We start from the raw sequence: 26,806 nt of genomic DNA, 5'->3' as shown, positions 1-26,806 counted from the left end.
AACCCAGGACCTGAGCCCGCCCGGCCCGAGTGACCCAGGGCCCGATAGCACCCAGGAAGCCTGAGGCAAGCACACCCAGCAGCCCTCCCCGGGTCTTTACAGGGCACTGGTCTTCCCATGGAGGACCGGCCCAGACAACGTCGGACTCCAGGACCCAGCCTTCCTCAGCGCCGCCCTGCAGGGCCTTCAGGCGGAACAGCCGCTGAGGACGCAGAAGCTCCTGAAAGACAGGCAGGAAGGATTCCCGGGTCTTCATGCTTCAAAGCGCCAAGTAGGGCTCCTCACTCTTTCCCGCCCATGCTGGAGCCACTTTATTGCACACCCTTCCCCACCCCTAGGCCAGCAGGGTAGTCGGCTCTGGTGAAGGGAAAGGGAGGTACCCTGCAAGGGAAAGACTAGACATGCACAAATCTGAATGCCACACCCTGGCACCATCCAGCTTCTGGGCAAAAGAGGGGATGTACAAAATGGCCCATAGGACTGCTCTCAACCGATATTTAGGACCAGCTGAACAGTGGTAGGGGGTGCGTGGAAAGGAATAGGCACTTGGATGGAGGTTTGGAGGTTAAAAAAACCAAACAGACCCTCCCTGCCAGTTCTAGGCCCTTACACAGTTCCTCAAGTGACATGGAGCCAGAAAAGAGAGACCCCAGCAGGAGACCAGCCTCCCTGGGCGCCTCCCTGAAACCAGGCTCCCATTCAGGGAAAGGCAGTGAGCTGTCCTGCCTCCATCTCCTAGTCCTTCTCACAGATTCCCAGGCACACGCAGCCTAGAGCCCTCCCTGATCCCCGAGCACACGCAGCCTAGAGCCCTCCTTGCCTCCAGAAACAGCCCAGTGACAGCCACCCAGAAAAGGGTCCTGTTTATTTCATTTCTGAAAGCTGCAGGCCTTGACTTCCTCGGGGCTCCGGCCTCATGGGACTGTGCTAACCGGCACAGCTACTGTCGACGCCGCTGGCTGTGAACCCCCAAATCTGGTGGTGCCCCAGAGGGAGAGGGGAAGGTCCCCGAGACACAGCCCCGGCCTTGACCACCCCGTTCCTCAGCTTTAGGCTCGGTCTGACTGGAGGGAATGGGAAATCGGGCCGTCATGCCTGATTCCTCGACGGGTGACCCTCAGCAGCCATGGGAGACGGGGGAGGTCCATTTGTTCAACATCAATCACCTGAAGAGGAAGGAAGACGGGGATGGAGTCGTCTGCCCCGGCCCCCTGGGGAGCCCCGGGAGGCCCCCTCTTCTGTTCCCTGAGGAGTGAAGCCCTGCACACCGGGGCAGGCCGGGGGAGGGCGTTTGGGAGCCTTGGCCCCACCGTCCGGCAGGTTTGCTGCACGGTGAGGAAGACAGGGGGGCTGGCTCCGGGCTCGTGCAGGGGTGCAGGTCAGCCTGGGATCCGGCTGGTGCTCCCGGGCCTGCTGCGCTGCCCCCCCAAGAAAGGCAGCAGAAGGTAATGCTGGAGACTCCCGGCTGTCAGCCAGGAGGGAGGTAGGCTGGTGAGGTGGACCCGGCACCGTCCTGTTGGGTCCCCGGTGCCGGCAGCCGGGCAGTGCTTGAACAACCGTAATGCTTCAGGATGCCGCGGGCACATCCCCAAGCTCAGATGTCAGGAGCCAGTGGGATCCTGCTTAGCCTGTAAAGAAAGGCCACGGTTAGTGTCTCCTGCCCAGGTGGAGAGGCCAGAACCCCGCCCGGGGACCCGCACCGTCAGCTTTCAGGGGCAGCAGGCTGGTCAGGCCCTCCGCTCTCCTCCCGGAGCGCCTGTGTCTCCTGACAAGAACTCTATTCTCATCCCTGGCTACACCTTAGAATCACTGGGAAAGCTTACGAAAATCCCCAACTCCAAGCGGCAGTCAGAGCCTCTGAGGCCAAGACCCAGGCATCTGTTCCTTTTAAAAGCTCCCCTGGGGATTCCACTGTGGCCTCGGGTTAAGAGGAGGGGAGACGGAATTCAGATGGTTTCTTTAGGCTCTTTGGTTACAGCTCTGAATCAGGAAGTAAAAAAATCCACTAAAATAAAAACGTTAGCTCTCTGTAAATAGACTACGTATCACAGCAAGGAAAATTTATGTTGGCACTAAAATTAGAACTTCCTGCCCCTAAGGGTTGTTTCGGAAAATCTTTCTAAGAAGCTGTCAAATCGTCTCCCTGTGGGTATTTAGGAGGATCTGTTCTCCTCTTGCCAGAATGTGACATGGGATGCCTCCCCAACCCAAGGACCCTCTGAAACTCTAGGAGCAGCCGTGAGCTCTGCTCCCAGCTTCCCTACCTCCCGCGGACCTCAGGGAACACCTGCCATTTAGTGAATCCCGGCTCTGTGCACCCTTCCCTCCCAGCACAGTGCGTCTCTCATCCCGTTTAATCCCTTTATTAGCACCAGGAGGTGGAATCTCTGGGAATGTGGTGGAGCTCAGAGCCAAAGAAACTTCCCGGGGCCGCACGGTGGGTGAGGAGCAAGCAGGGTCACACTCGGTAGGAATCTCTGCAGACTCTTTGGTTCCCAGATGGGGAAGTGACAGGCGTAAGGATGATGGGGAAGACGCGGGAGGTGCGTGTATGCACGTGTGAGTGTGTATATGTGTAAACGGGACCACCCCTGCTTCTGAGATTGTGTCCTTCCTTCTCTTTGGTTTTCAAACGCACCTTCGAAAGTGAGACTTCTAGATGGCAGGGCTTTTTTCCCTTCCAGTGGTGCTTACTTGGTAATATGAGAAGCCAGTCACTCTGTTATTCTCCAGCTTTCTTTTGTGAATTTTACACAAAATCCAAAGGCTGAGCCCCGCTGCATCTGCCAGTATCCCCCCGACTTCCACCCTCCCCTAGCCCAGGAGTGGACTCCCGTCTAACGATGACGCAGAGCCTCTAACAGGGGGCCTGCAGGCTGAGCCAGTTCTTCCAGCTCTGCTTTGCATTTCCTGGGTCATCGCCACTCTGAGGATGGGTTGTATGGTTAAAGGAGCTGGTCTGGGCGTCAGGTAGAGGCCACGTTCATGCAGAGCTGGACACGGCCACAAATCCACGTGGCTGCCCTGAGGCCCACCCACATCCTCCAGAGCACAGTGAAAGCCTCCACCTGGTCAGCACACCGACTAACCTGGGGGCAAGGTCAAAGCCCTGGACTGTGGACCCCTGTCATCACACCTGCCTGGGCAGGCACGGGGCCTGTCCCCCTGGGGCAAGGATTGCTTGAGGACCCGGCCTCCCTACCCCTGCACAGCGGGCACTCCTCACCCTTCAATGATGCGGTTGTTGTCCTGGAGGTCAGATGCCAGCACCTTCATCTCCCCATGGAGCTCCTGCATGCTGTTCAAGGCCAAGCAAGAGAGGCAATGATGGCTAAGGACCAAGGCGAGCCTCCGCCTGACCTTTCCTGGGAGCCCCCCTCCCCGACAGCCCCACTGAGCCTCATTCCTGCCTACCGGGCCTGGCAAGGGGCAAAGCCCCTAACACACACACACACACATGCTCACACGCTCACACCCCCACCCCCCCGGCACTTACTGGAGAACTAGGTCCTTCAGCACAGAGCTGGGATAAGGAGCTGTCAGGGGTGGGGAGGCCTGAGCCCCCTGTGTTCTCTCCTGCAGGAGCTGGTGAGATAGTCGGTCAAGGATCTGAAAGAGCCACACTTTAGTCAGAAGGGATAAGCCAGCTCAGGTGCTGGGCGCAGTGGAGGTGCGGGGAGGCATAAGCAACTCGTAACAAAATTATCCCCAGGCAACATCCCTGGAGTGTCAGGAATTTCCCACAAGCCCCCCCTTCTTATCCTGGGAGCATGGGGCTCCCCTGTCAGGCTCCCCTCTGTGTCTGACCTGTACCTGTCAGGACACAGTTGAGTCAGAAGATGCAGAAGGTGTGGGGGGCAGCCCAGCACCGTCTCTGAAAGAATGTGTCCAGTGCTGGGGAGAGGAGGAGCTGTGTGGGCCTTACTCCTTGAAGAACAGCCCCTCTCTGTCCCTGCTGGCAAGGCAAGTGGCCTCTCAGAGTTGCCTGAGTTGGTCTTTTGAGCAGAACAGATCAGAAGACCAAGGAGTGTTCAGGTCACCTCCCTCGGGGAGCCTCCCAGGTTGCACGGGGCCCAGAAGATGCCCCAGGGTTTAGGAGCCTCTGCCCTGTTATCGAGCATGCTTGTTCTGAGAACGCTGGGCACTGCCTTCTATCCTGGCGGGTCAGAGACCCTCCACGCCACACCAGAGTGCTCGGACGTGGTCAAGCACGGCTCTGCCCTGAGGCAGGGGAATGGCCCGGATGCCTCCCAGGCGTCCGACTGGCGCGGCCATGCTTGGCACGGCTAGGGCCCCGAAGCGGCCCACCTTGCTGAGGCTCTCCTGAGCTCCCTGGGCTTCCGTGTTGCAGGCGGCCACGGAGCAGCCCACCAGGCGCAGGTGGCTCCTGGTCTCGTCCACCAACCTGGAGAGGGCAGAGAGGCGTCAGGGCCCGGCCCACCGCCGGCCAGCACAGACACAGAGAGGCTTCCCACGCAGAGGCTGGGGCGCTGGCCACCCACCCTGCCCCTGCCCTTCCAGGAGCCCTCAGCCCACACCTGCCCCAGGTAAGGGTGCTGACGAGGGTCCTGGAGAACCAGCACTGTGGGGGCTGCACGCCCCTCCCGGGCCGGGACGCACAAGCCAGTAAGCTTAGTAAGCGAGGGCCTGGGTCAGGCTCTGGAGAGGCCAGACGCCTGCTCTGGGATGCTCAAACCAGGGCCTGCTGACGCCCCCATCTCCAGAGCAATATATATTATCATATGTGAGACAGATTGCCAGTCCAGGTTTGATGCATGAGACAGGGCGCTCAGGGCCGGTGCACTGGGATGACCCAGAGGGATGGGATGGGGTGGGAGGTGGGAGGGGGGTTCAGGATGGGGGACACGTGTACACCCGTGGCTGAGTCATGTCAATGTATGGCAAAAACCACCACAATACTGTAAAGTAATTAGCCTCCAATTAAAATAAATTAATTAATTTTAAAAAGACTCTTTAAGAATTCTCTTCTCTCTCTAAGCAAAGGGAGTGAGCAAGGACACTGCCCCACAACGTTAAAAGGACGCCAGCTCCCGGAGGCTTCAGCCACTGCTCGACTCTCAGCCCTGTGACGCATCAGAATCACTGCTGCTGCTGCTGCTAAGTCGCTTCAGTCGTGTCCAACTCTATGCAACCCCATAGACGGCAGCCCACCAGGCTCCCAAATCCCTGGGATTCTCCAGGCAAGAACACTGGAGTGGGTTGCCATTTCCCTCTCCAATGCATGAAAGTGAAAAGTGAAAAGTCGCTCAGTTGTGTCTGACTCTTCTCGACCCCATGGACTGCAGCCTACCAGGCTCCTCTGTCCATGGGATTTTCCAGGCAAGAGTACTGGAGTGGGGTGCCATTGCCTTCTCTGTAGAATCACTGAGCAGCATTCAAAGCCCACTGGCCAAGCCCAACTCCAGACCATTAGGTCAGAATGCAGGGTGGCCTCCGGCAGGGGAGGCAGAAGCTGTCTTCTAAGCTGAGTCTCCTCTCCATCCTCAGAACCCGCCGCTCCTGGGAAGCGGCCCTCTCGTCTCAGGGAGGGGCTTGTCTGAGGGGCAGAAACCAAACACTCCCACAGGGGACAGCGTGGAGGGGGCTCCACATGGGGGCCCGCCTGCCCCTGCTTCCCAGGCCACGTGTCCCCATCTCAGTCCCCAGAGAGGGGGCTTCTGAACACAACCACCTGGGACGAGGGAGAGAATCTAGATTTTAGATGCGGTCATACCCATATGCTAGTCCTGGGGCTGCTATTTACTAGTGGTGTGGTATTAAAGCAGCAGCTGTTCTGTGAGCCTCAGTTTCCTCATCTGTGAAATGGGGTGATAGTGTCCACTGCAGAGGGCAGACCTTGTGAGACTGAGTTAACAGAAATCACCCAGCAGACTGCCTGGTCCACCCAGGGCCACAGAACCACCTTTCTTTGTTGTTGCTTTTGCTCCTCTAGTACCGCCTCCCTCTCAGCGGGGGCTCTGCAAAGCCCAGGGCTGTCTGAGGCCAGGAAGGGCCAGGCCTGGAGGGCCCTGGGAACCGAGTTCAGAAGGGAGGCCCAGTGTTACCTCATTCGCTTGCCGTGTGTGACCAGGGATGCCTGGTACTTCTGCACGCATTCCTCCTGGAACACCTGCAGGAGCCTTTTGGCTAAATGACTAAAATTCACCCTGAAAAGACAGAAACCGAGGCACAGAGATGAGCAGCCAGAGCCACCGGAGCACAAGCCTAGACTCCCGGTGCCTCCAGTGCCCAAGTGTCCATCCCCTTGGCCTAGAGCAGGGCCACCTCCCCAAAGGAGGTGACGGTGCTCGCTCACATGCATGGTGATGGTCAGAGCGGCCAGCACACAGCACACCCCAGCAGAGGGATGTGCGAGAAGGATCAGGGGTCTCAGGAAACACACATACACTCGAGCTCAGCCCCCAGAGAGGAGAGATGGTTATGTGCACGTGCGTGTGTGTGTGTAGTCAGGGGTGCAGGCGATGGTGCTCGCTCTCATGTATGGTGATGGTCAGAGCAACCAGCACACAGCACACCCCAGCAGAGACATGTGCAAGAAGGATCAGGGGTCTTGAGAAATACACACACACTCGAGCTCAGCCCCCAGAGAGAAGTAGAGATGGTCGTGTGTGTGTGTGTGTGTGTGTGGTCAGGGGTGAGTCCTCAAATAAGTATGAAGTCAGGGAGGCTTCCTGGAAGAAGAGAGTGTCCAGGAGACAGAGAAGCAGAGGGACATCCAAAGGAGAGCCTGGGCTAGAGCAGAAAGAGCCCAGAGCATAAAGCGGTACATGGTTAATCAGCGAGGGCAACAGGAAAGGAAAGCCCTCATACAATTGTGTTCATACCAGGAGTCAATCCAGTCTCATCAAGACTGCTGCTGAGAAACGCGCCCCCAACCCGGCCCCAGAGTTAGTGCCCCCCAGCTTTCCTCCTGCCCAGCTGGGGCCTGGGGCCAGGGCCCTTTACCACCTCGTGTCTGGCACAGAGACTCACTGTCCCCTGGCGACACCCACCCTCCGGCTCACCCGCCTGCTGGGGCACAGGCCACTCACTTATCCAGCTTGTGAATCTGCTCCTCGTTGTAGCCCAGCCCTGAAGGAGACAGACAGGGCTGAGGTCACGCATGCGATCGGTCAGCAGAGCAGACTGCGCGAGGGCCGGGCGAGCTGCAAGGGTGAAGGCAGAAGCCTGGGCCCTGCCCGGCGCTCCCAGCCCTGCAGAGCCAGAAGGACAGGCCGAGGGAGACTAGCACCCAAGACCCTGCATTATGAGCAGGCAGAGGCCCACGCGGGCCAGGCAAGTCCACTCATTGGGGGTGGCGGGACGGGCGCCTAGGGCTCCAGGTGGGCACCGGCGGATGAGATGGGCCTTGAAGGATGTGACCTGACCCCTCATCCAGTCCTCCTCCCCGCAAGGCAGATGCTAACAGCTGGTGGACTCCGTCCCTGAATATTCAGGCTGCGGACAGCTGGGCTCTGCAGCAAGGGGTCGCCCAAGCCAGGCCACCACCTTTGATCTTCCCTTCTCAGCCCAGCACTGTTGCCAGCAGGGCTGAGCTTCTCACTGCCTTGGCTGCGGCCTAATGCTCTCTGCACTGGGGAGGTGCTGCCCTCTCCTGGACTCCAGGGGAATGGCCTCTGGTTAGCGGCAGAAACACACGTGATAAGGCGGTTCCTGCCGCTGGGGGTCTCTTGCTGCCCACCCCCATCACTCCCCTGATAGCGGAATCGCCTCCCTCCCTGGCCTCTTTGTCCTGGGCCCTGCGCTCAGCTGACTGTGAGGTCCAGGCGATCCGGGACGAGGCCTGGGTCTGCCTCCTTCCTGTTATCGTAGCAGGGTGCTGTAGGCAATTGATTTTTGCCTTATCCGTCACTTGTAACACACAGGATGGGAGTGAAGGGAAAGTGAGAAAGTGCCCTGAAAATGACGGGGCATTTTCTACAATGCCATCTTTCCCCAGGTGTTGGCAGTGAAGTGTTATTTGTCCTGGTTCTTTATACACTTGAATAAAGGACTCTTACAGACTGATCCAAGTGAAATTCTTTTTGAGGCTGTAAAATGGGGTGGCTCAAAGCAGCTGGACCCAGGTTGCTCGGGCTACTTAACTTTCCTGTGTCTCAGTTTCCTTATCTATAAAATGGGAGGTTAATAGTGTCTTACGATTTTTATGAGCATCACATAATTTTTAAAAATATACCCACTGTCCATAGAACAATGCCCAGCACACAGGAGGTGCTCAGTGTAGTGGTCACAAGATGGCGGGATTCCAGAGTTGGAGGCAGAGAAACCTCCGGAAGTCTCCTAACGTCACAGCAAAGGTGGTCAGCTGGGTGTCAGGCCAGGCTTCTTGAGCCCATGGCCCCCTGGCCTCAGGAACAGGGCAGTCTTGGTTTTCCCATCTCCTGAGCTGTGCTCCCTTCAAGGTCAGACCCAGAGGCAGGACTGAGGCTCCCAAGGAGAGACCACCATCTTTCAGAAACTGCATGTCCAACACGGCGGCCGTGTGGCTGCTTTGAACTTGGAGTGTGGCCAGTGCAGCTGATACGACAGAGAACCTGCATTTTTGTTTTAACTTAACAAATTCGATTATATTTAAAAACTAAAGCAGTGTGCAACGTTTTTTCCCTATCAAACACAGCTTTATTGTTTTGGTAAAAGTACATGTAATTCTGTTAAAGAAATTAGCTTCTGAATAGAGGTGCCCCGTAAGCGTAAAATACACGAGGGTCTGCGAAGACTCAGCACAGAATAAGACTGTAACATATCTCTTTAATAATTGTTTCCATGGATTACATGCTGAAACGACAATCTGAATATACTGGGTGAAATAAAATACATTATTAAAGTAAATTTCACCTGTTTCTACTTTTTACATTTTGGCTACTAGCTAACTTAAAACTACAAATGTGCCTGGCATTATATTTCTATGGGACAGTACTTTTTAGATAATCTTAGGGGTGGAAGAGAGCTTTGCAATCAAGCCCAAGCCCTCAAACATCGATTTCCTGCACATGAGGAAATGCTAGGGGCACGTGGGCAAGAGGGTCAGTTCCTGGAATGTGTTACCTCCCTAACCCCACGAGCCAGCTGGGGCCTCCCCAGGCTCCCCTTCCTGCACCAGCGACGCTAACTGGTATTTCTCCTCATCCTCCCCTTTCTGGAAAGCTTGATGACCTTAGTGAGCCAGAGACACACAGACAGGGAATCACTTCTTAAACCATAAAGTGCTCTGAGAAGATGGGGGGTCTCGGTCAGGCCGCCTTTCCTATAGCACCCAGGTCTCAGCGGAGCCCCCAGGTGGCAATGGGTGCAGGAAAGGCTCAGGCCCCTCAGTGGTCTGTAGGGGGCCCCCCACCCCTCCCCACCTCCCGTACCCCAGCCCAGCTGCGCCACCCGATGCTGCTGCGGTATTACGAACAGCCAGCTAACCGGAGGGAAGGAGGGAGGGGAGAGGAGGGGGTTTGCTCTCCCCGCGGCTCACCTGGCCTCATTCTGGATTTCTTGAACTGTTTGTAGGTGAGGTACATCTTGTCCAAACAGCACTGAATCTGCTGGATGCTGTGGGCAGGAGACAGAAGAATCGAACCGCACGGGTCAAGGTGAGGGAGGCAGGGACGGCTGTGGGAGAAGCGGGCTGTCTCCCTACAGGAGGAGCCTCGTTTTGGGTGGCCACAGTTCTGGGGGCCAGTCTGGGAGTGGGGTAACTCTTCTGTTTGAGGCATCTTCTGCTTAGCTAGTCATTTCTCACTCCTGTGTTTATTCTCTCTCTCTCTCTCTCTCTCACACACACACACACACACACACACACACACACACAGAAGAAGCCAGGCAGGACGCGTGGCAGGAAGGTGGTCTTTGCTGCCCAAAAAGGCTTGAGAAGAGGTTCTGGGAAGGAGCCCTGGGCCCCAGAACAGGAGAGGTGGTGGCACCTGCGTGCCAGAGCCCAGGAGGAACTTCTGTCCCCTGGCAAAAGCAAAAGTCGTGTTTTCTGCGCAAGGAGAAAGAACTTAAAGAAGCAACAACCCTTGTTTGAAACGAGGATGACTCCAGGTCCTTGGTCCTGCCTGTAGACAGGGAGCTCGGGAGATGACCTCTCTACCCTCTCAGCCTGGGCTCTAAGGTCGTGACTGTTTCGTCCTTTTCTTTTCCAGGACACACCCTGTTGGAGATGTTGGGGTGTGAGGGCAGTTCTTCCCCACCCCCCGGCCTGTTTGGCTTCACTTCCTCCCTGCAGCTCCACCCAGGACCCCGTCTCCGCTATTTCTGGAGAGCCCACGCTTGTTCCCAGGATCCTGTGGACTCCAGGACCCTCCCCAACCTGGGATCTGGAGTGGACAAGATCCTAGGTCCAGTCTTTATCCAAAATAATGGAGCCAGAAGTGTTTCAAATTCAGAACCACCCTCTGATTTGAGAAAGGTGGGTCAGCACGCATACACTGTATCATGGACGCCCCTGGGGAGTCTAGGGCAGCACCCCGTCATCACACACCTTCAACCTTCAGGACTGTAAGAACAGTCACTTAGTGGGATAAAGAAAGACCAGGAAGAGCCTCGTGTCAGTTAGCGCAGGTTCTGCAGCTAAGACAGTGAAGAATCAGCTCCGAGGTGTTCAGAGCTTTCTGAATTCAGAATTGGGGACCGGGGCGTGTGGCTCTGTGCAGACACTGACTGTGGGGGCTGGAGGAGCGGGCCACGCCCTGGTCAAAGCCCAGGAGGCAGGCAGGCGCTCCGCACACGGGCCGTTGGGGAAGCGGTGATGGGGATTTTCCTGTTTGTCTGAATGGAGACTGGGGATTCAGAGGGGTAAATCCCTGGTGTAGGCCAACCATACAGGCTCTGGAAGCAGGCAGACCTGACCTGGGGCCCTATCCTTTGTCATTACGAAGCCCCATCATCTATAAAAGGAGCACAAGAGTAGTAGCATCATTACTGATTTGAAGATGACCTGAGATGATAGAAGTAGGAGGACCCAGTCCAGGGTCTGACCAGAGCAAGGGTTCCGAAGAGGTGGGAACGCGATGTTTCTTCCATTAGAACTACTGCACCTCTAAGACTCGTAATTCACTAACTCCCAGCTGGGGCGGGACCCCAGATCCTTGCCTTTTCTGGGCAGTCTCATGGGAGGGCCGTGGGTTCCCCACCGCGATCCGCAGACCCCAGCATCCTCGCCAAGAGAAGAGGGGAGGCGGGCGGACTCCTAACGGGGCCACCCGGCCCTTTGCGGCCTCCGCCCTTGCCCCACCTCCAGCCCGCCAAGAAGAAAATCCCACAGACCTTCTGTCCTCATGTACCTGATCCCGGTTCTTCACCAGCTCAGAGCACAGGTCGCTCAGGGTCTTCTGAGTTTCTGTGATATTGTGGGAGCATCTGGAGAGGACCTCGGCCAACTGGGGGACACGAAGGCAGACCCCGTGGGGTCCTCAGCGAGGCTCGGATGGGAGCCTGGCCAGACCCCTGCTCTCAGCTCTGCTCCTGGCCACCCATCAGCCCAGCCTCACTCACATTCCGCAGCCTGGACCTCAGCTCTGCGGTCCTCTTCAGGTCCTGGAGCTCAGGCACCCCGGCCACGCCGCTAAACCTCGAGGGAAGGGTGAAAACAGATCTAAGGATTGGACTTAGTGGCAAAGAATCCGCCCGCCAAGCTAGAGACGTGGGTTCGATCCCTGGGTCAGGAAGTTTGCCTGGGGAAGGACATGGAATCCACTCCGGTGTTCTCACCTGGGAAATCCCAGGCACTGAGAAGCCTGGTGGCTGCAGTCCACGGGGTCACAAAAGTCAGACACATCTTAGTGGCTCAACAACAACAGTAAAAGCACACAACGACCAGACGCCAAGCGCGGTCTCAGATTGGATCCCGGTTTGGGGTGAAACCAGCCAGAAAAGAACACTTGGGGGATAACTAGGGAAATCTGAACATGGACATGCCCTATAGATGAAATGTACTGACCTGGAGGATCATAAGCTTAGAAAAGCAGGTTATAAAATAGCAAGCACAGGGAAATGCCATGTTGGTTAACACACACAGGTACCAGAAAACCACGGATATATGCAGATATCATGTCTCTTTGGTGGCAGGATATAGCATTTTAATTTCATTTTTGCTGGTCTATATTTTCTAACTTAGTACAATTAGCATAACATATTATGCTGTTTTTATACCATAATAATTAGGGAAGGAGAACCCTGTGTGTTTTGGGAGGGCGGGGGTGGGGAGGAAGGAGGATTGGAGAGAATCAGGCAGGAAGGGGTGGGGGCTCCCGGAAGGCAGGGCAGGTCTGCTCACCACCACACCTGCAATGTCTAAGACAGTGCTCACACCAGCAAGCGCCCCACACAGAGTGTCGAATGGACTGTTCAGCACAGGGACGGATTTCAGGGCATGGGATACTTGTGCAGAAGAGGATGAGGCTGCCCAGCCCAGCTGGACCAGGAGTCGGGAGGGGCAGGTCAGAGTCCTAGCCCTGGCTGCCACACCCCTGTCTGCAGGATCTGGGTAATCACTTTATCTTCCAAGCCTCAGGCTCTTCACCCATATAATGGGGACAGAAACCTCCTTCCTGCTCCCATAAAAGGTGATTGTGGGATCAAAGAACACAAAAGCAGTCTTTTTGTTGGTGGGGAAGCCCTGGGAGTCCCCACGTCAGTCAGTCCTGGGGCCTGAGTGGGGCCTACAGATGGCAGGGGGGCTTTGGGACAAAGGCCAGGGTACCCGGGCGTCTCCAGAGCCCAGAGCGGGCGCTCAAGTCCGGGGGTGAGGCGAGGCTCCAGGTTGGCAGGACGGCCCCTTAGTGCCACGTGCCTGGGCTCTTCCAATGTGCGATTTGGTCATAATATTGTTTCGGGTTCTCTGTGGGAGGCAGCTAGTGTCATCAGACCTCATAAGAGCCTGCCGGCCTGAGCATGTCCCGCAAAGAACAGGACTGGGAGGCTCTCGGGCTGGGAGGCCCTGAGGTCAGTCAGTCCTCTCAGTTTGAAAAGGAGGAAACAGGGGCCCAGGTAGGGAAGGCACCAGGTGGTGGAGACCAGCTGTGGGTCAGCGATGAGCCTGGGCCAGCGCCCTCCTTCTTGGGGGGCCGAAACCGGCCCCAGAGCAGGCACTCTCCTGGCCCTGCACTCTCCTGGCCCTGAACTCTCCACGCCCACCATGCCTCAGGGGAGACCCTGGAGCCCAATGGGGAGAAACCGCACCAGCACACCCTGCGACTCCAGCCCTGGGGCTACCTGGGGCCCCACACTCTCAGCCCAGGGAAGACGGGCAAACACCCAAATGCTCTCTGCACATTTCCTTCCCGCTCTGGAACCTCACTGGTCATTTTACTGGGTCCTGGGGCTGCATGCATTCTCCCCTCCCCTCTGTCCCTCTCCAGCTCCTCAGCAGGACATCTTCCACCATGACCACGGCTTCAGCAAACCTCACAGCACCTCCCCACCCCTCCAGTCACCGCCCCCTTCTCTTTCCCTGCACAGGGCCTTCAGCTATTCACTCACATTCTGGCCTTAAAAAGTCTCACTTCTTCCAGGAAGACCTCCCTGGTTTCTTCTACCCATTTCTAGTCTCCCTTCACCCAACCGTCCGGCCGCCTGCACGTGCCAGGGAAGGGCTGTCTCCTCCAGGAAAATGGGGGCCCTCTGCAGGCCTGGGGCCACATCACCCCTGGAGGCCTGCTCTGTGCCCTAGCAGAGCCCTGCCCAGAGGAGCTTCACCAGAGCAGCCAGCCGACCCCGCCCTCTGCAGCCCTTTGTCTCTGCCACCGTCTGGCGGGGGCTCGGCCATGCCGGGGACTCATCTGGAGACCCCCGCCTCCCCCTCGGTGCACAGCCACTGCCCTGTCTGTCCACTGTCAGAGCTGCTGCTGACCGGTGCCAGGAGGAAGGCGGGTCTGCAGTGCTGACCTGCTTCTGGGGAACTCCCAGGACTTCCCGAGGACAGGGGCTGCGGGACGAGGGGCAGGGGGGCCAGGCCTGTCCGGCACAGCCTCTGCTCTCTGTCACCGCTTGTCACCAGGAATGGCTCCAGTTGCCCTCGGGTTCCCTGGGCCGCAGGGCCCCCTCTCCCAGCTGCACCACAGCGCGGGCACCTGCCCAGCAGTGCGCTGGCCACGGGACTCTTCCTGCGGCTCGTTTCCTGCAGCTTGGTTTCTTCCTCCCCAGTCTCTCCCTTTTCCAAATCCATCACCCTGAACTGGCCCAAGTCAGAGGGTGGAGGGTGTGCAGCTCCCAGGACTGGGACAGGGAGTCCTTGGAGGCGAGGACGCAGAGGCCCAGGGGAGGCGGGAGGAGGATACTGGGGATGAGCCTGCCTGCACCTCCGTCCTGCGGGCCCAGGGGCCCCGTGTGGGTGTGGGTGCTTCTCCCAGAGCCCTGCCCCAGGGCCCGGGGCAGCTGAGGGTCTCACTTTTCAGAGAGCGGATGGGGAGGACAGAGGCCCCTTCTCCTGGAGGCAGGGGCGCTGCCTCGGAGCCTGAGGGGCAGGGTCCTCACAGGCCCACAGCCCAGAGGGACTGGAAAGCGGGGGAGGTGAGTGCGGCCAGCTGGCAGGGGCGGGGCATGCTCTCTCCACTCAGCCTGCCAGGGAGGTTGGCAGCTCTGAACTGGAGGAGGCAAAGGGCACTGTTGGAAAGCCCAGGAGAGGAACAGACAGAGAAGAGGGGCCAGCCCCGCGCCCGCTGCGGCCCCGCCCCGGGAGACACCCACCTCTCAGGGCCGAGGCTGCTGCTGAGGAAGAGGAGAGCCATCCTCGCGAGCTCCAGCGTCCGCCTGCACGTGGCCTGGAGCATCTCCCTGCCGAAGGGAGCCCGATCAGAGCTGCCTCCTTCTGGAACCGAGGGCCCAGCCCCAGGGCGGTGCTGAAGGGGGCCTGGGCTGCCTCTCCTGCCCACCCACCCAGCCCTCAGGGCACTCACACGAACCAGTGCAGCCCCCGAACCGTCAGCTCCTGCCCCCGCAGCAGAGTCTGTGCCAGCCGCAGGGCCTGGTAGCCGGCACCCAAGATGCCCTGAAACACACAGCGGGGCAGGGTGACATCCTGCACCCTGACCCCTGCAGGAACCCTCCTCCCTGCCAGCCGGCGGCCGCCCCCTCACCTTAGCTGTGCTGTAATCTGCCTGCAGGTCCACTTTGGGGACAAACTTGGGAACATCCAGAGCGGCTGTGGATGAAGACTAGGTCAGGGAGGGACGCCCGTCTGGCCCTGGGCGAGGTCTGAGCGCGTCTTCCCCAGCCCCAGCTCACAGTCGGCCCGCACCGCCTATTGGCCGCCTCCAGCTTCCTGGCTTGCCTGGAGCCCCACCTCCTAAGTCTTAAATGCCGTGAGTGTGCTTCTTTATGGTTTCCCTGGTGGCTCAGCGGGTAAAGAATCTGCCCACAATGCAGGAGACGTGGGTTCAATCTCTAGGTTGGGAAGATCCTCTGGAGAAGGGAAAGGCTACCCACTCCAGTATTCTGGCCTGGAGAATCCAAGGACTGTATAGTCCAGGGGGTTGCAAGAGTTGGACACGACTGAGCAAAGTGCAGTCGCAGTGCTTTTTTTACAACTGCAGCCCCTCACTGCCCCCTTGTGCCCACTTTGGAGAACGACAGCCAAGGCAGCAGAAAAGAGACTCAAACCACTCCTCCCAGCCCCTGGGGTCGCAGAGTCCCACAGGACTGAAGGAACTGGGGCTTCCCTGATGGCTCAGACCGTAAAGAATCCACCTGCAATGCAGGAGACCCCGGTTCACTCCCTGGGTGGGAAAGATCTGGAGAAGGGAATGGCAACACATTCCAGTATTCTTGCCTGGAGAATTCCATGGACAGAGGAGCCTGGAGGGCTACAGTCCACAGGGTCCCAAAGAGTGGGACACAATTGAGTGACTAACACTCCTCACACTCGGGGGTTTTAAGGTGAATTCCCCTCCCAGCCTTGGGGACCCTGAGAAGGAGGAAGAAATTGGCATCATTCAAACGAGGAGTGATTTTTTGCTAGAACTTGCAGAACAGAGCTCTGGGCCCCTGACCGCCTGCCCTTCTCTCCAGCAGCTTGGGCCCCTGCGCCTCCAACACAAACTCAGAGGTTTCCCGTCAGGCATGGACTGAAGACAGCAGGTGAAATCCAGCCCTCCCTGTTTCCCTTGGAGTTTCTATCACAGATCTCTGGATGCCGTGACGCAGGTTGGTCCAGCCACCGGCCCGAGTCCCACGGCATTTCAGAGGCGTTTACGGAATTAGAACCCAGAGATGCCTCCACACCCCAGGGGCCCAAAGACATACCCACAAATCAAATGAACCAGTATCCTGGATTATAAGCCTCTGGCCCTTGGAAGAGAAAGTGAGGAGGAGAAAAGGTCCAGCCTGGATGGCCCTACTCACGGTCCCTGAAGGCCAGCCCCTTGGGGGGCTCGCTGGCTGTGCTGAACAGGGTCAGGGGGCTGCTCGCTGTGGTGTGGGCGATGTGTTGAGCAGAGAGGCCGGGCTCGAGGACGCACAGGTGACCCTCAAAGAGGTACTCCTGGTGCTGGGGGGCCACGCCGGTCTGCTCGTACACGGCCTCCAGGAAGATGGCTATCCTAGAAAACCAGGAACAGAGGCAGGAGAGGAGGAGGCGAGGGGGTGTCAACAGGCAGGAATCAGCGTCAGGGTGACCCACACACAGCTAAGACTTGGGCTCTGCTTTTCAGAGGGAGGGACTGGGAGATTTTTCTTCTCCAGGGTTGGGAGACAAAGGGTAGAGGTGGTGTCCTGAAGCAGATGGAGACAAAGTCCAGTGTCCAGACTCTGCCTTCACGGCCCCTCCTACCACGCTCCCTAGAGGCACCCAGGGAGCCTTGTCCCCTAGGGTCACCCAGGACTAGGTAGGACTCACCTAGTCCCCAAGCAAGCTCCAGAAACAAAGGGTTCTACGAGCAGTCCACTGGGGAGTGCACTGGCGGTGAGCGTGTGCTTGCACACACACACGCCCCTCAAGAGGTTTCTAATGCACGTCAGCTTTGTAAAGGTTGCTGAATCTCTCAAGTTCCCAGCAAGGAACAGTGGTTAACTTGATGGAACTAGTACTTCCCCAACCTGAGACTGGACCCAGAAGCTTCCCTATCTGAGCGCCCCACAGAGCCCGGCGGGACAGGCCCCTGGGCCCGGGGCGGGGCTGGGGGGCGTGGGGGGCGGGACGGAGAGGAGGGGCCCCGCGCTTGCGCCACTCACGTGTTGTGCGCGTGGACGTAGACGCGGTGCAGGACGGCCTGGGGCAGGGAGAACACGTGGATCACGCCTCGCTGCAGGATGTCGCTGGTCTCCGCGAAGAACTGATCGAAGCCCCAGCACTTGGCCTGCTCCACCTCCAGGATGTTGGCCAGGATGGGCACCAGCTGGCTCTGCAGACCCCTGCCCCCGGGACACGGAGAGAGTCAGGGGCTGGGGGCCCAGACTTAACCTCCAGGAGGAGGTAAATGGGGGCGTGGACTGAGAAAGCCCTGGAGAGCCAGGACTGAGCGGGCGTGGCAGGGTAGGGTGGGGAGGAAAAGCCAAAGGGTCTTCCAGCTCCAGGGGGAGAAACTGGGGCCGGGAAGGGAGAAGGGGGAACCTAAGCCAGTGGCACAGCAGGGGCTCCTGCTGGGCCAGGCCTCTGCTGAGAGGAGGACCCAGGGCTGGGCTGGGGTCCGCATCCCCTCTCCTGCAGGCTCTCACTCACATGGACAGCTGGCAGGTGATGGGCAGGGTGTAGCTCCACTCCAGGGGCCCATTCTCCCGCCTCTGGGTGCCCGCAATGGCCCCGGCTGGCTTCTCTGTGGTGATGCGGTACCTGGGGTGGGTGGGCAGGACCAGGTCACCAGGACCCCCTGCCCAGCCCATGATGCTTCCAAGGGAGGACAGACTCGGCCTGGAGGCTCAGAGACTTGCTGGCTCCTCTGTCTGTTTCATCAGCCCCTCACCACTCATCCGTGCCTGCCTGGCTTCCCCACGTGCCAGTGCTGTGCTTGGTCAGTCCCCTCCCCTGCACCCCACAGTCCACCCTTCCCTCCTCTAAAGTCCAGCTACCCTGCCAGCCCTGACCCAAGGCAGACTCCTTCCCCTTTCCCTAACTTAGCACGGTTCCGCCCGGCTTGACCCCTGAGCTGAAGGAGCACCGACCTTCCTGCAAATCCACCTGAAACCTCTTTTCTCTGGTGGTGCCCTCAGTGAGAGCAGCCACAGCCTCTGGATAAGACAGCGGGAAACCCCGAGGGACCTGGGATCAGGAGGCTGGATTCTTGCTCCTACCCCCACCCTGTTCTTTGCCCTGGCAGGCTTTGTGACCTTGGACAGATTGCTTTGGGAACCTCGGCTGAGATGTGGTCAGCCCAAGTGGGGTTGGGGTGGGGCTCAAGGGAAGCACTGGACTGAGATGTGGTCTCCCATCAGCCAGGGACAAGGCGTGGCTTCTTGTCTGATGGACCGACATCCAAGCATCTAAAGGGATTGTGTGTGCACTCCAGGCCCTCTGGGCCCACCGTCAGAGGCCGAATGGGGGACCCAGCAGGGACCAGCGGGATGCCCAGGCCCGCCCCCTGCCACGTGGTCCCCGTGGGTCCCCATGGGTCGCCGTACATGATCTCCTTGTTGCGCCGGGGCCCGCCAAATGGGACGAAGGGTAGGCTGCCGGTGGCTGCGTGGTACAGGGTCACCCCGATGCTCCAAAGATCCACAGTCACCCCAAAAGCTTTCTGCTGGGGCTTGCGAAGCACTGCCCGCTCGTACATGTCAGGGTGCTGCCGCCGGGGAACCAAAGAGCAGTCAGGGACGGGGAGGGGGCAAGGGCCTGAGCACCCCTGGAACCCCGCCCGCCCCCCCCATTCAGACTGCCTTCTCCCACCTCCAGGAGGAAGCAGAACTGTCAGAATACATCTCCTGGGTCATCTCCAAAGTGAGTGTGCCACAGGCTTATCAGCCTCTGCTCTGGGGAAAGTGGTGAGCAGCAGGGCTCCATCCTCCACGAGGATCTGATCAAGGGCTTGATTGAACAAGGGAGGCCTAGCCCAGGGCCTGGCTGGGGGGTCTATGCAGGGGGCCTGGGCAGGGGGTCTATGCAGGGGACCTGGCAGGGGGCCTGGGCAGGGGGGTCTATGCAGGGGGCCTGGGCAGGGGGTCTATGCACGGGACCTGGCAGGGGCCTGGGCAGGGGGTCTATGCAGGGGACCTGGGCAGGGGTTCTATGCAGGGGGCCTGGCAGGGGGTTATGCAGGGGGCCTGGGCAGGGGTCTATGCAGGGGACCTGGCAGGGGGCTTGGGCAGGGGTTCTATGCAGGGGGCCTGGCAGGGGGTCCATGCAGGGGGCCTTGGCAGGGGGTCTATGCAGGGGGTCTGGCAGGGGGCCTGGGCAGGAGGCCTATGCAGGGGATCTGGCAAGGGGCCTTGGCAGGGGTCTATGCAGGGGGCCTGGGCAGGGGGTCTATTCAGGGGGTCTGGGCAGAGGGTTTGGGCAGGGGACCTGGCAGGGGGTCTATGCAGGGGGTCTCTGCAGGGGCCCTGGGCAGGGGGTCTGGGTAGGGGGTCTATTCAGGGGGTCTGGGCAGGGGGTTTGGGCAGGGATCTGGGCAGGGGGCCTGGAAAGGAGTCTGGGCAGGCCTCAGCACTGACCTTTTGGCCTTGGAGAAGAGAATGAATTATTCTGGGGTTAGGGTTAGGGGTGAGGGATGACCCTCCTGGCCCCAGGGGGATTGGACGGGGCCCCCAGAGGGGCGCCGAGAGTCCCAGGGCGCAGGCCAGCCCCCACGCCGCTCACCAGGTATTCCTCGGTGCCGTAGACTGAGACGAACTTTTCGTCGTCGTCCAGCTCGCGGGCGGCCCCGAAGTCAGTCAGCTTGTAGATGCTCTGGCCCTCCTCGCCCAGCAGGCGCATGATGTTCCCGGGCTTGATGTCGCGGTGCACGATGCCGTTCTCCCGCAGGTGGTTCATGCCGGCCGCTGCCACAGACGTGGGGCTGCTAGTGGCTCCAGCTGGGGCCGGCCCAGCGGCGGGGCCCGTCCCGGGGAGGAGCCACGGACAGAGGGTGACACCCAGGGGTCCCCAGGGGCCTCGGGAACAGCAGGAGGACAGAGATGGACATGGGGCAAGGGACAGGGGTCTCGAGGGCGTGGAGTGTCGGGGTAGCCTGTGGTTCCCTGGAAACCTGAGAGGATGGTGGCTCTGCTTCCCAGCGGAGGGCGCTCAGTTACTCCCCATCTTTTTTTTTAAATTGTGGTAAACTGTACCTAACAATGGAGAAGGAAATGGCACCCCACTCCAGTATCCTTGCCTGGAAAATCCCATGGACAGAGGAGCCTGGTGGGCTGCAGTCCATGGGGTTGCAAAGAGTCGGGCACGACTGAGCGACTAACACTAACTACCTACCTAACAAAATTTACATTTTAACCATTTTTAAGTGTACGCATCAGTGGCATTAAATACATTGACATGGCTGTGCAGCATCACCGTGTGTCTCCAGACCTCTGTCAGTGTCCCAGACAGGAATTCCACCCATTAAGCACTCACTCTCCACCCTGTCACCCTCAGCCGCTGGCAATCACATTCTACTTATTGTTGCCATGGACTGAATCTCTCTTCTGCTGCTGCTGCTAAGTCGCTTCAGTCGTGTCCGACTCTGTGCGACCCCATAGACGGCAGCCCACCAGGCTCCCCCGTCCCTGGGATTCTCCAGGCAAGAACACTGGAGTGGGTTGCCGTTTCCTTCTCCAATGCATGAAAGTGAAAAGTGAAAAGTGAAAGTGAAGTCGCTCAGTCGTGTCCAACCCTCAGCGACCCCATGGACTACAGCCCACCAGGCTCCTCCATCCATGGGATTTTCCAGACAAGAGTACTGGAGTGGGGTGCCTCTAGGTTCCTCATATAAAAAGGATCATATAGTAGTTGTCCTTGTGTGGCTGGCTTTTTTCACTCAGCACAGTGTCTTCCAGGTTCATCCAAGTGTCGGAATTTCCTTCTTTTTTAAGACTAGTTAATCCGTCACCTGCATGTTGCACACTTTGTTTATCCATTCACCTGTCTGACCTGTGGATTGTTTTTGCCCTTTGGCTATTACTATTCATTATAGCCAAGAGGCAAGAACAATAGCCAAGAGGAGACGGTGAGGGACAGGGAGGCAGTCCATGGGGTCACTGACAGTCGGACACGACTGGGCAGCTGAACAGCAACAGCATTATGAATCACAACAGCATCATGAATCGTGCCGTCATGAACAACGGTGTTTTTAATTGTACTCTGGAACTGGAGTTGTAAACTACCAGTCTGCAGGAAGAAGACCCTGGGTTCTGTCCGCTCACTAGCGTCTGTCCCAGGTCTGTGCGCGGGGCGCCTCTTAGGTGCCAGCGTTCTTGTGTCTGGATGCTTCTTCCAGAAACAGCACACCCCCTGGGACTCTGCCTGCCGCTGAGGGCGGGGTCTGGGGCTGGCTTGGGCAGGGGAGGGGACACCCGGGGCGTCAGGGAGGGGCTCACCCACGCAGCGCAGCACCACCAGGAACTCGTCCTCGGGCAGCCCGAAGGCGTTCTCGGGGCTCTCCAGCACGCTCAGCAGGCTCCCGCCGAGCAGTACTCCATGACCAGTACCTTCTGCCGGCCAGCCCCCTGTGGGAGAGGGACGGGGTCTTGGGGAGGGCACTTCTCCTCTTTCCAGAGCTGCGGTGGCTCGGCCACGGGCCCAGAGCCCCCATTTTATAGGTTTCCACTTCTGGCTGGCCTTCCCTCCTCTGACCTCAAACTGAGCCCAAGGTCACCTTTTCCAGGAAGCCTTCCTTGATTAGGCCCCACACCACAGCCTGATTGTCCTGTGCAGTGCCCCCAGCCCCTTGGCAGCCTTTCCTCCTCTCTAGGTGACCCACTTATGAGTGTGTGCCGGGTCTCTATTATTCCGTGACCTGACTGGGTCAAAGACAAGACTGCACTCCTCTGACCGAGCACCGGACCCACCGTCTCCTCCACCGCGAAGAGCTTGATGATGTTCTGATGGTTCAGCTTCCGCAGGACCTCAAACTCCCTCACCTGCACCTCGCGGGGCCTCAGGTAGCTGGCCGTGTTGAAGACCTTCACAGCAACCAGCTCCCCAGATTTCTGCCGTGGGGGTAACAGAAGTGGCACCCCTGCCCTGGGAAGCACACCCTGCCTCCCAGTTTCCGTTCAGACTCGGAAGAGCTAACCCCAGGGATGAGCCAGGGTAGCCTGGTTGGGGATGGGGGCTCCCACCCTGAGCTCCTTCCCCTCCCCAGGGGGCCCCATGGCCAGGCCTGACCATAGCACGGGGAGATGACAGGACCCTGGCACACCTGATACCCGGGAGGGGCCGGTTTGTGTTACTGCTGCTGTTGCTACTGGCAGTAACTACGGGCTGTTAGCAGCACCGTCCTGTCTGGCTTCAGCGCTTAAGTCCAAGACAGTGCGGTGCGTCTCATGTATCCAGTACAGCCGTCAATGCGATAAAGGCAGGTTAAATCCAAACGGGTCCTGCTGCCCCCTGCTGTTCCTAGATTTGCCGCCAGCTCCCCTGGACGTTGGGTTACGTCTTTGTCCCTCTCTCTCCAGCCCCAAAGCGTGCCCAATGGGCATCACCCCAGAAGCCCTTTTCAGACCCCAGCACCCCTGCCCTGCCTCAGACAGTGCAGATCAGAGGAGCCTGCCCAGACACGCCGCAACCCCAAGGCCCGCTGGGGACCGCCTTCCCGGGTGCGGGGCAGGGCGGGCCGGGGGGGTTCCCACCTTGTTGCGGGCCTTGTACACGCTGGCCGTGGCCCCCTGCCCCAGCAGGTCGTCCGTGTGCCACAGGTAGTTGACGGTGCTCTGCATCTCCTGCGTCCGGCCGGCCGGCCGCCTTCCGCCCTAAAGAGCACACTGGTGTCCAGGGCGGCCCCTGACCCGGGATGGACACTGGGGACCCAGCTGGTAGCTGTGCCCGAGACCACCCCGTTGAGGGGCTCCACACAATCACTCCGGAGGCCAGGGGGCAGGGGCAGAAATGGAAAGCACAGGAAGACTAAGTAACTTCCCCCAAAAGAAGCCCCGCCACCAGGCCCTCAGCACACAGCCTGGCCCGGTCCCCTCGCAGGGCTCTGTCCCCTCCCGACTCCGCATGTTCTTGTCGTCCCCACCCCAGGCAGGCCACTCTGCAGGGACAAGCCCGTTTCTCTGCCACCTCTCCTCCGCACTGGCAGTTCTGGGTTTTGGCATCCAGGCCTGGATTGTCCCAGGAAGCAGAAAGTGCTTGAAGGAACGGCTCCAGGTCAGACAGCGTCACCCACATCACCAGAAATCTCCAGGATTGCAACACGAGCCGGGGCCTTCCCCAGCGCTCCCGGGGCCACCACTTCCTGCTGCTGTCAGCCACGGCCAGCAAGCCGGCCTGGCTAGGTCAGCGCTGCTCAGGGAGGTGTGTGTGAGCGAGCATGTGTGCACGAGTGTGTTTGTGTGTGTGTGTGTGTGAGCATGTATGTATGCGCGGGTGTGTGTGTGTGTGTGAGCGTGTGTGTGTGTGAGCGAGCATGTGTGCACGTGTGTGTGTGTGAGAGTGAGCATGTATGCGCGGGTGTGTGTGTGTGTGAGCGTGTCTGTGAGCGAGCATGTGTGCACGGGTGTGTGTGTGTGAGTGAGCATGTATGCGCGGGTGTGTGTGTGTGTGAGTGAGCATGTATGCACGGTGTGTGTGTTTGTGAGCATGTGTGTGTGTGTGAGCGAGCATGTGTGCACGGGTGTGTGTGTGTGTGAGTGAGCATGTATGCACGGTGTGTGTGTGTGTGAGCATGTATGCATGGGTGTTTTTGTGTGTGTGTGTGTGTGTGTGTGTGTGTGTGTGGAGGGTTAGGGGAAGCAGGAGACCATCACATCCAGAAGCTCTGGCGGCCTCTGGAGGATCTGAAACCCCTCTGCGGCTCTGTTCCCCGTATTTGCCCCCACGCCCTTCTCCCCAAACGCCAGTTCCTCTCAATCAACTGACTGCAGAGCAAGCAGCCTCAGGAGTTACATTCAGGGCTGCTCTGAAGAGCGGGGCCAGGGCTGGTCTTCATGAGAGGGGCCCCCACCCCCTAGATACTCTCGGATGAGGCCGGACTAGCCAGAGCTGCTTCCTGTTCTACCGTCTCAAAGGTGGTCAACCCTAGGGTCACCATGCCTGGAATCCCACGGCTCCTTAGCTTCGAGCCTTCTCTCTGTAAGCTTTTTTTTTTTTTAATGGGAATCTTAAGAAGGTCAATCCCTTGAGCCAGAGGCCACTTGGAGAGATCAGGGGTCAATTCCAGTTTAAGAAGATGGATTGGTGTTTGCGTTTTATAGAAGCTGTGAAGGGATGAGTCTCTCTGAAGATGAGGTAATAGCTCAGCAGAAATAAGCTGGTGAGGTTTTCCCCTCCAAGGCTGTGGAGGAATCAGCCTGCGGGCCTGGGGCTGAGGAACCAGGTAGGATATCCTGAAATCAAGGCCGAAGGTCCAGCCAGGGGAGGCATCAGCTCCTCCAGAGTCCTCCCCAGGGCTGGTGCTGGGGCCTTGCGTAGCTGTAGGTGCGAGGGAAGGGCAGCTGGCGCAGAGAGCAGAGTCCCACAGGGCTGGCGTGCCTTGGGCTCTCTCCTGGTCCCGCCAGGGCTGTGCCCAGGTCCGACAGCAACACATCTGGTCAGGTGTGCATGCTCTTCGGCCCCCAGCGCAGCAGCTGGTGCCCAGAAGGGCGGTGCTGGGACCGAAGAGGGTGGTGGGCAGCGGAGCCACGAACCAGCTGCCCCACCCCTCCCCCTCCGTCTCCAGGTGCTACAGCCGCCAGAAGCACTTACCCCGCGGATCAGGCAGAGACTCTCCCCGGCAAGAGTGTGCTGTGCTTTCTGTCTGTGGCCAGTCCAGGAGCTGAGCTGCACCGGAAAGAGGAGGGCGGATGAGAGGCAGCCCTGGGCGCTGTTCACTCTCAGCCTCCATCAGCCCTTTAACCCCTTCCTGTTTGTCACCCTCCCCCACAGAGCCGGGGGTTTCCAGCCTAGACCGATCCCGCTCCAGGAGACTGTCCTTGCCACTCCCACCCTCCAGGGGCTCTGGCCAGTGAGCAGGACCCTAGGAGAGGTGAGAGTCAGCCCCAGAAGGGAGGCAGAAAAGGAAATTACAGAGGCAGCGCTGGAGGCTGGCATCCGACGCTTGGACGGGAGTGTCTGAGTTCTCCTCTGCGCTGTAAAACCCTCCCTGCCTCTCAGGGCCTCCAAGCCGTCCTCTGCAAGGGTGCCCATCTGAGATGGTGCACAGGGCACCTCGGGGCAGGGGGCAGCAGCCTCAGAGAGATACGCGGCAGGGGCAGGAGCCCGCAGAGCTGACCCTGGCCGGCCAGCACCCTGGCACTTCGCTGATTGCTGTCCTGCAGCCGCCTGGCTCCCAGACGCCCCCATTCAACCCTCCTCCCCTCAGCGTGGACTCTGCACACTCACCCCATCTCAGCTGTGGGACAGGCAGGCTGTGGGACTGCGAGGCACCCCCAGACTTTCAGGGCTTGCTGCCCTGCACGGGCCACATCCGTAGCATCCTGGTGGCCACGGGTCTCGGAGACCTGAAGAAACTCAGCCCTCGGCTCTCCACTCTCTCCCACTTCCTGATTTCGTTCCTTCTCTCTCTTAAAGAGACAGAGGCAGCTGGCGGCTGCCACCAGCCTGGCAGGAAGGAGAAAGAGGATGCTCTGAGTTCCCAAGTGCAGGCAACAGAACCCGGTCTGAGCCACGAAAGAGGCCGGGCACTGAGGCTGGGCGGCTGTGGTGGGCTGCGGGGTGTTATTTCTGTATCTCCCTTTGGTTCGCCTGAGCAGGGAAGTTTGGAACTCAGCCCACAGTCTACAGAGCAGGTTGGGCCAGTTAACCAAGTGAAGAACTGCCTGGGAAAGCCAGCTTCCCACACCCAGGAGCCCCAGGGAGGGCCAGGACCTCCAGCCAGCCACTTCTAGGAGTTTGGTCTGACTCATCTTTCCAGGGAGCCTGCAGAGGTCTTAGAGGAAGTGCTGGAGCCCAGATTATGCCCTCCTGGACGACCTCGAGCACAGCACACGACCCCTGCCAGACGGTCTTCTCACCCAAGGCCCGAGGACGGTCACATTTACCCTGCTGGGTGTGAGGGCGACATGGCAGAGCCCACTTGGGAACACCTGGGAAACTGCACAGTGCTTTACAGACAGGCACTGAGGTCAGTGAGGTTCACGCACTTTCAGGAATTTGCCCACAATCTTCAGAGGCCAGCTGAGGCTGGAACCCAGGGGTGCCAACTGCCCAGTCAGGACTCCAGATCCCCAGATCAAGTTCCCGAGAAGGCTGGAGAGGTCTGCCCAGCTCCGGTCAGCTCCCAGATGGCAGTGGGTAAGAAACGGTTAAAGCCAGGAGATTCCATGTTTCAACAGAAAGCTGGAGGGACTTTCCCACGGCCACACCTGGTGGTTTCCTCCGGCAGCCCCACCCCCAGCCCAGTGGCACCAGAACAGGAGCCCGTACTCTCGGAGGTGCGCCCTGCCCCCACCCCCACAGGCGTGACCCAGAGGGGCTGCCCTGCCGGCTCGTGCAGCAGGACCAGGAGAAACGTCCCTCAGACCTTGTGTTCTGCACTCAGGATTCCCAGCTTTCCCCGTCTGCTATACAGTAGAATTGTACTTCCTTGAGACCCTCTGATTTGGCAGGGCCGTGTGATTTCTATTTTTTAATTTATTTATTGTTTCCTTTAAAAAAAATCCTTTTGCTGTCATTTCTTTTTCTTTTTTCTCTGCATTGGGTATTTGTTGCTTTGCATAGACTTTCTCTCGTTGCAGCAAACAGAGGCTACTCCTGGTTGCTGTGAGGTGGCTGCTTTTGTGGCAGAGCACAGCCGCT

At 58.9% G+C, this 26,806-nt stretch overlaps 1 protein-coding gene across 1 annotated transcript; it reads right to left on the bottom strand.

The window, feature by feature from the left end:
- Window positions 1–334: 334 nt before the first annotated feature.
- IKBKE (inhibitor of nuclear factor kappa B kinase subunit epsilon) lies at window positions 335–25,775 on the bottom strand. Its single transcript, XM_070384589.1, is given in 23 exon segments — window positions 335–1,628; window positions 3,227–3,298; window positions 3,497–3,609; window positions 4,309–4,405; window positions 6,066–6,167; window positions 7,053–7,092; window positions 9,482–9,558; window positions 11,275–11,387; window positions 11,503–11,578; window positions 14,695–14,781; window positions 14,904–14,995; window positions 15,084–15,148; window positions 16,348–16,544; window positions 17,176–17,355; window positions 17,663–17,773; window positions 18,559–18,719; window positions 19,733–19,914; window positions 21,445–21,531; window positions 21,534–21,573; window positions 21,916–22,056; window positions 22,699–22,818; window positions 24,755–24,829; window positions 25,391–25,775. Coding segments are annotated over 21 exon segments (2,154 nt in total). The 5' UTR covers window positions 22,786–22,818; window positions 24,755–24,829; window positions 25,391–25,775; the 3' UTR covers window positions 335–1,594.
- Window positions 25,776–26,806: the final 1,031 nt, after the last annotated feature.

The sequence above is a fragment of the Bos mutus genome, chromosome 16 (assembly GCF_027580195.1).
Source record: "Bos mutus isolate GX-2022 chromosome 16, NWIPB_WYAK_1.1, whole genome shotgun sequence".
NCBI lineage: Eukaryota > Metazoa > Chordata > Mammalia > Artiodactyla > Bovidae > Bos > Bos mutus.
Note: the sequence above shows the minus strand (reverse complement) of the source record. Positions and strands in the feature narration are given on the sequence as shown.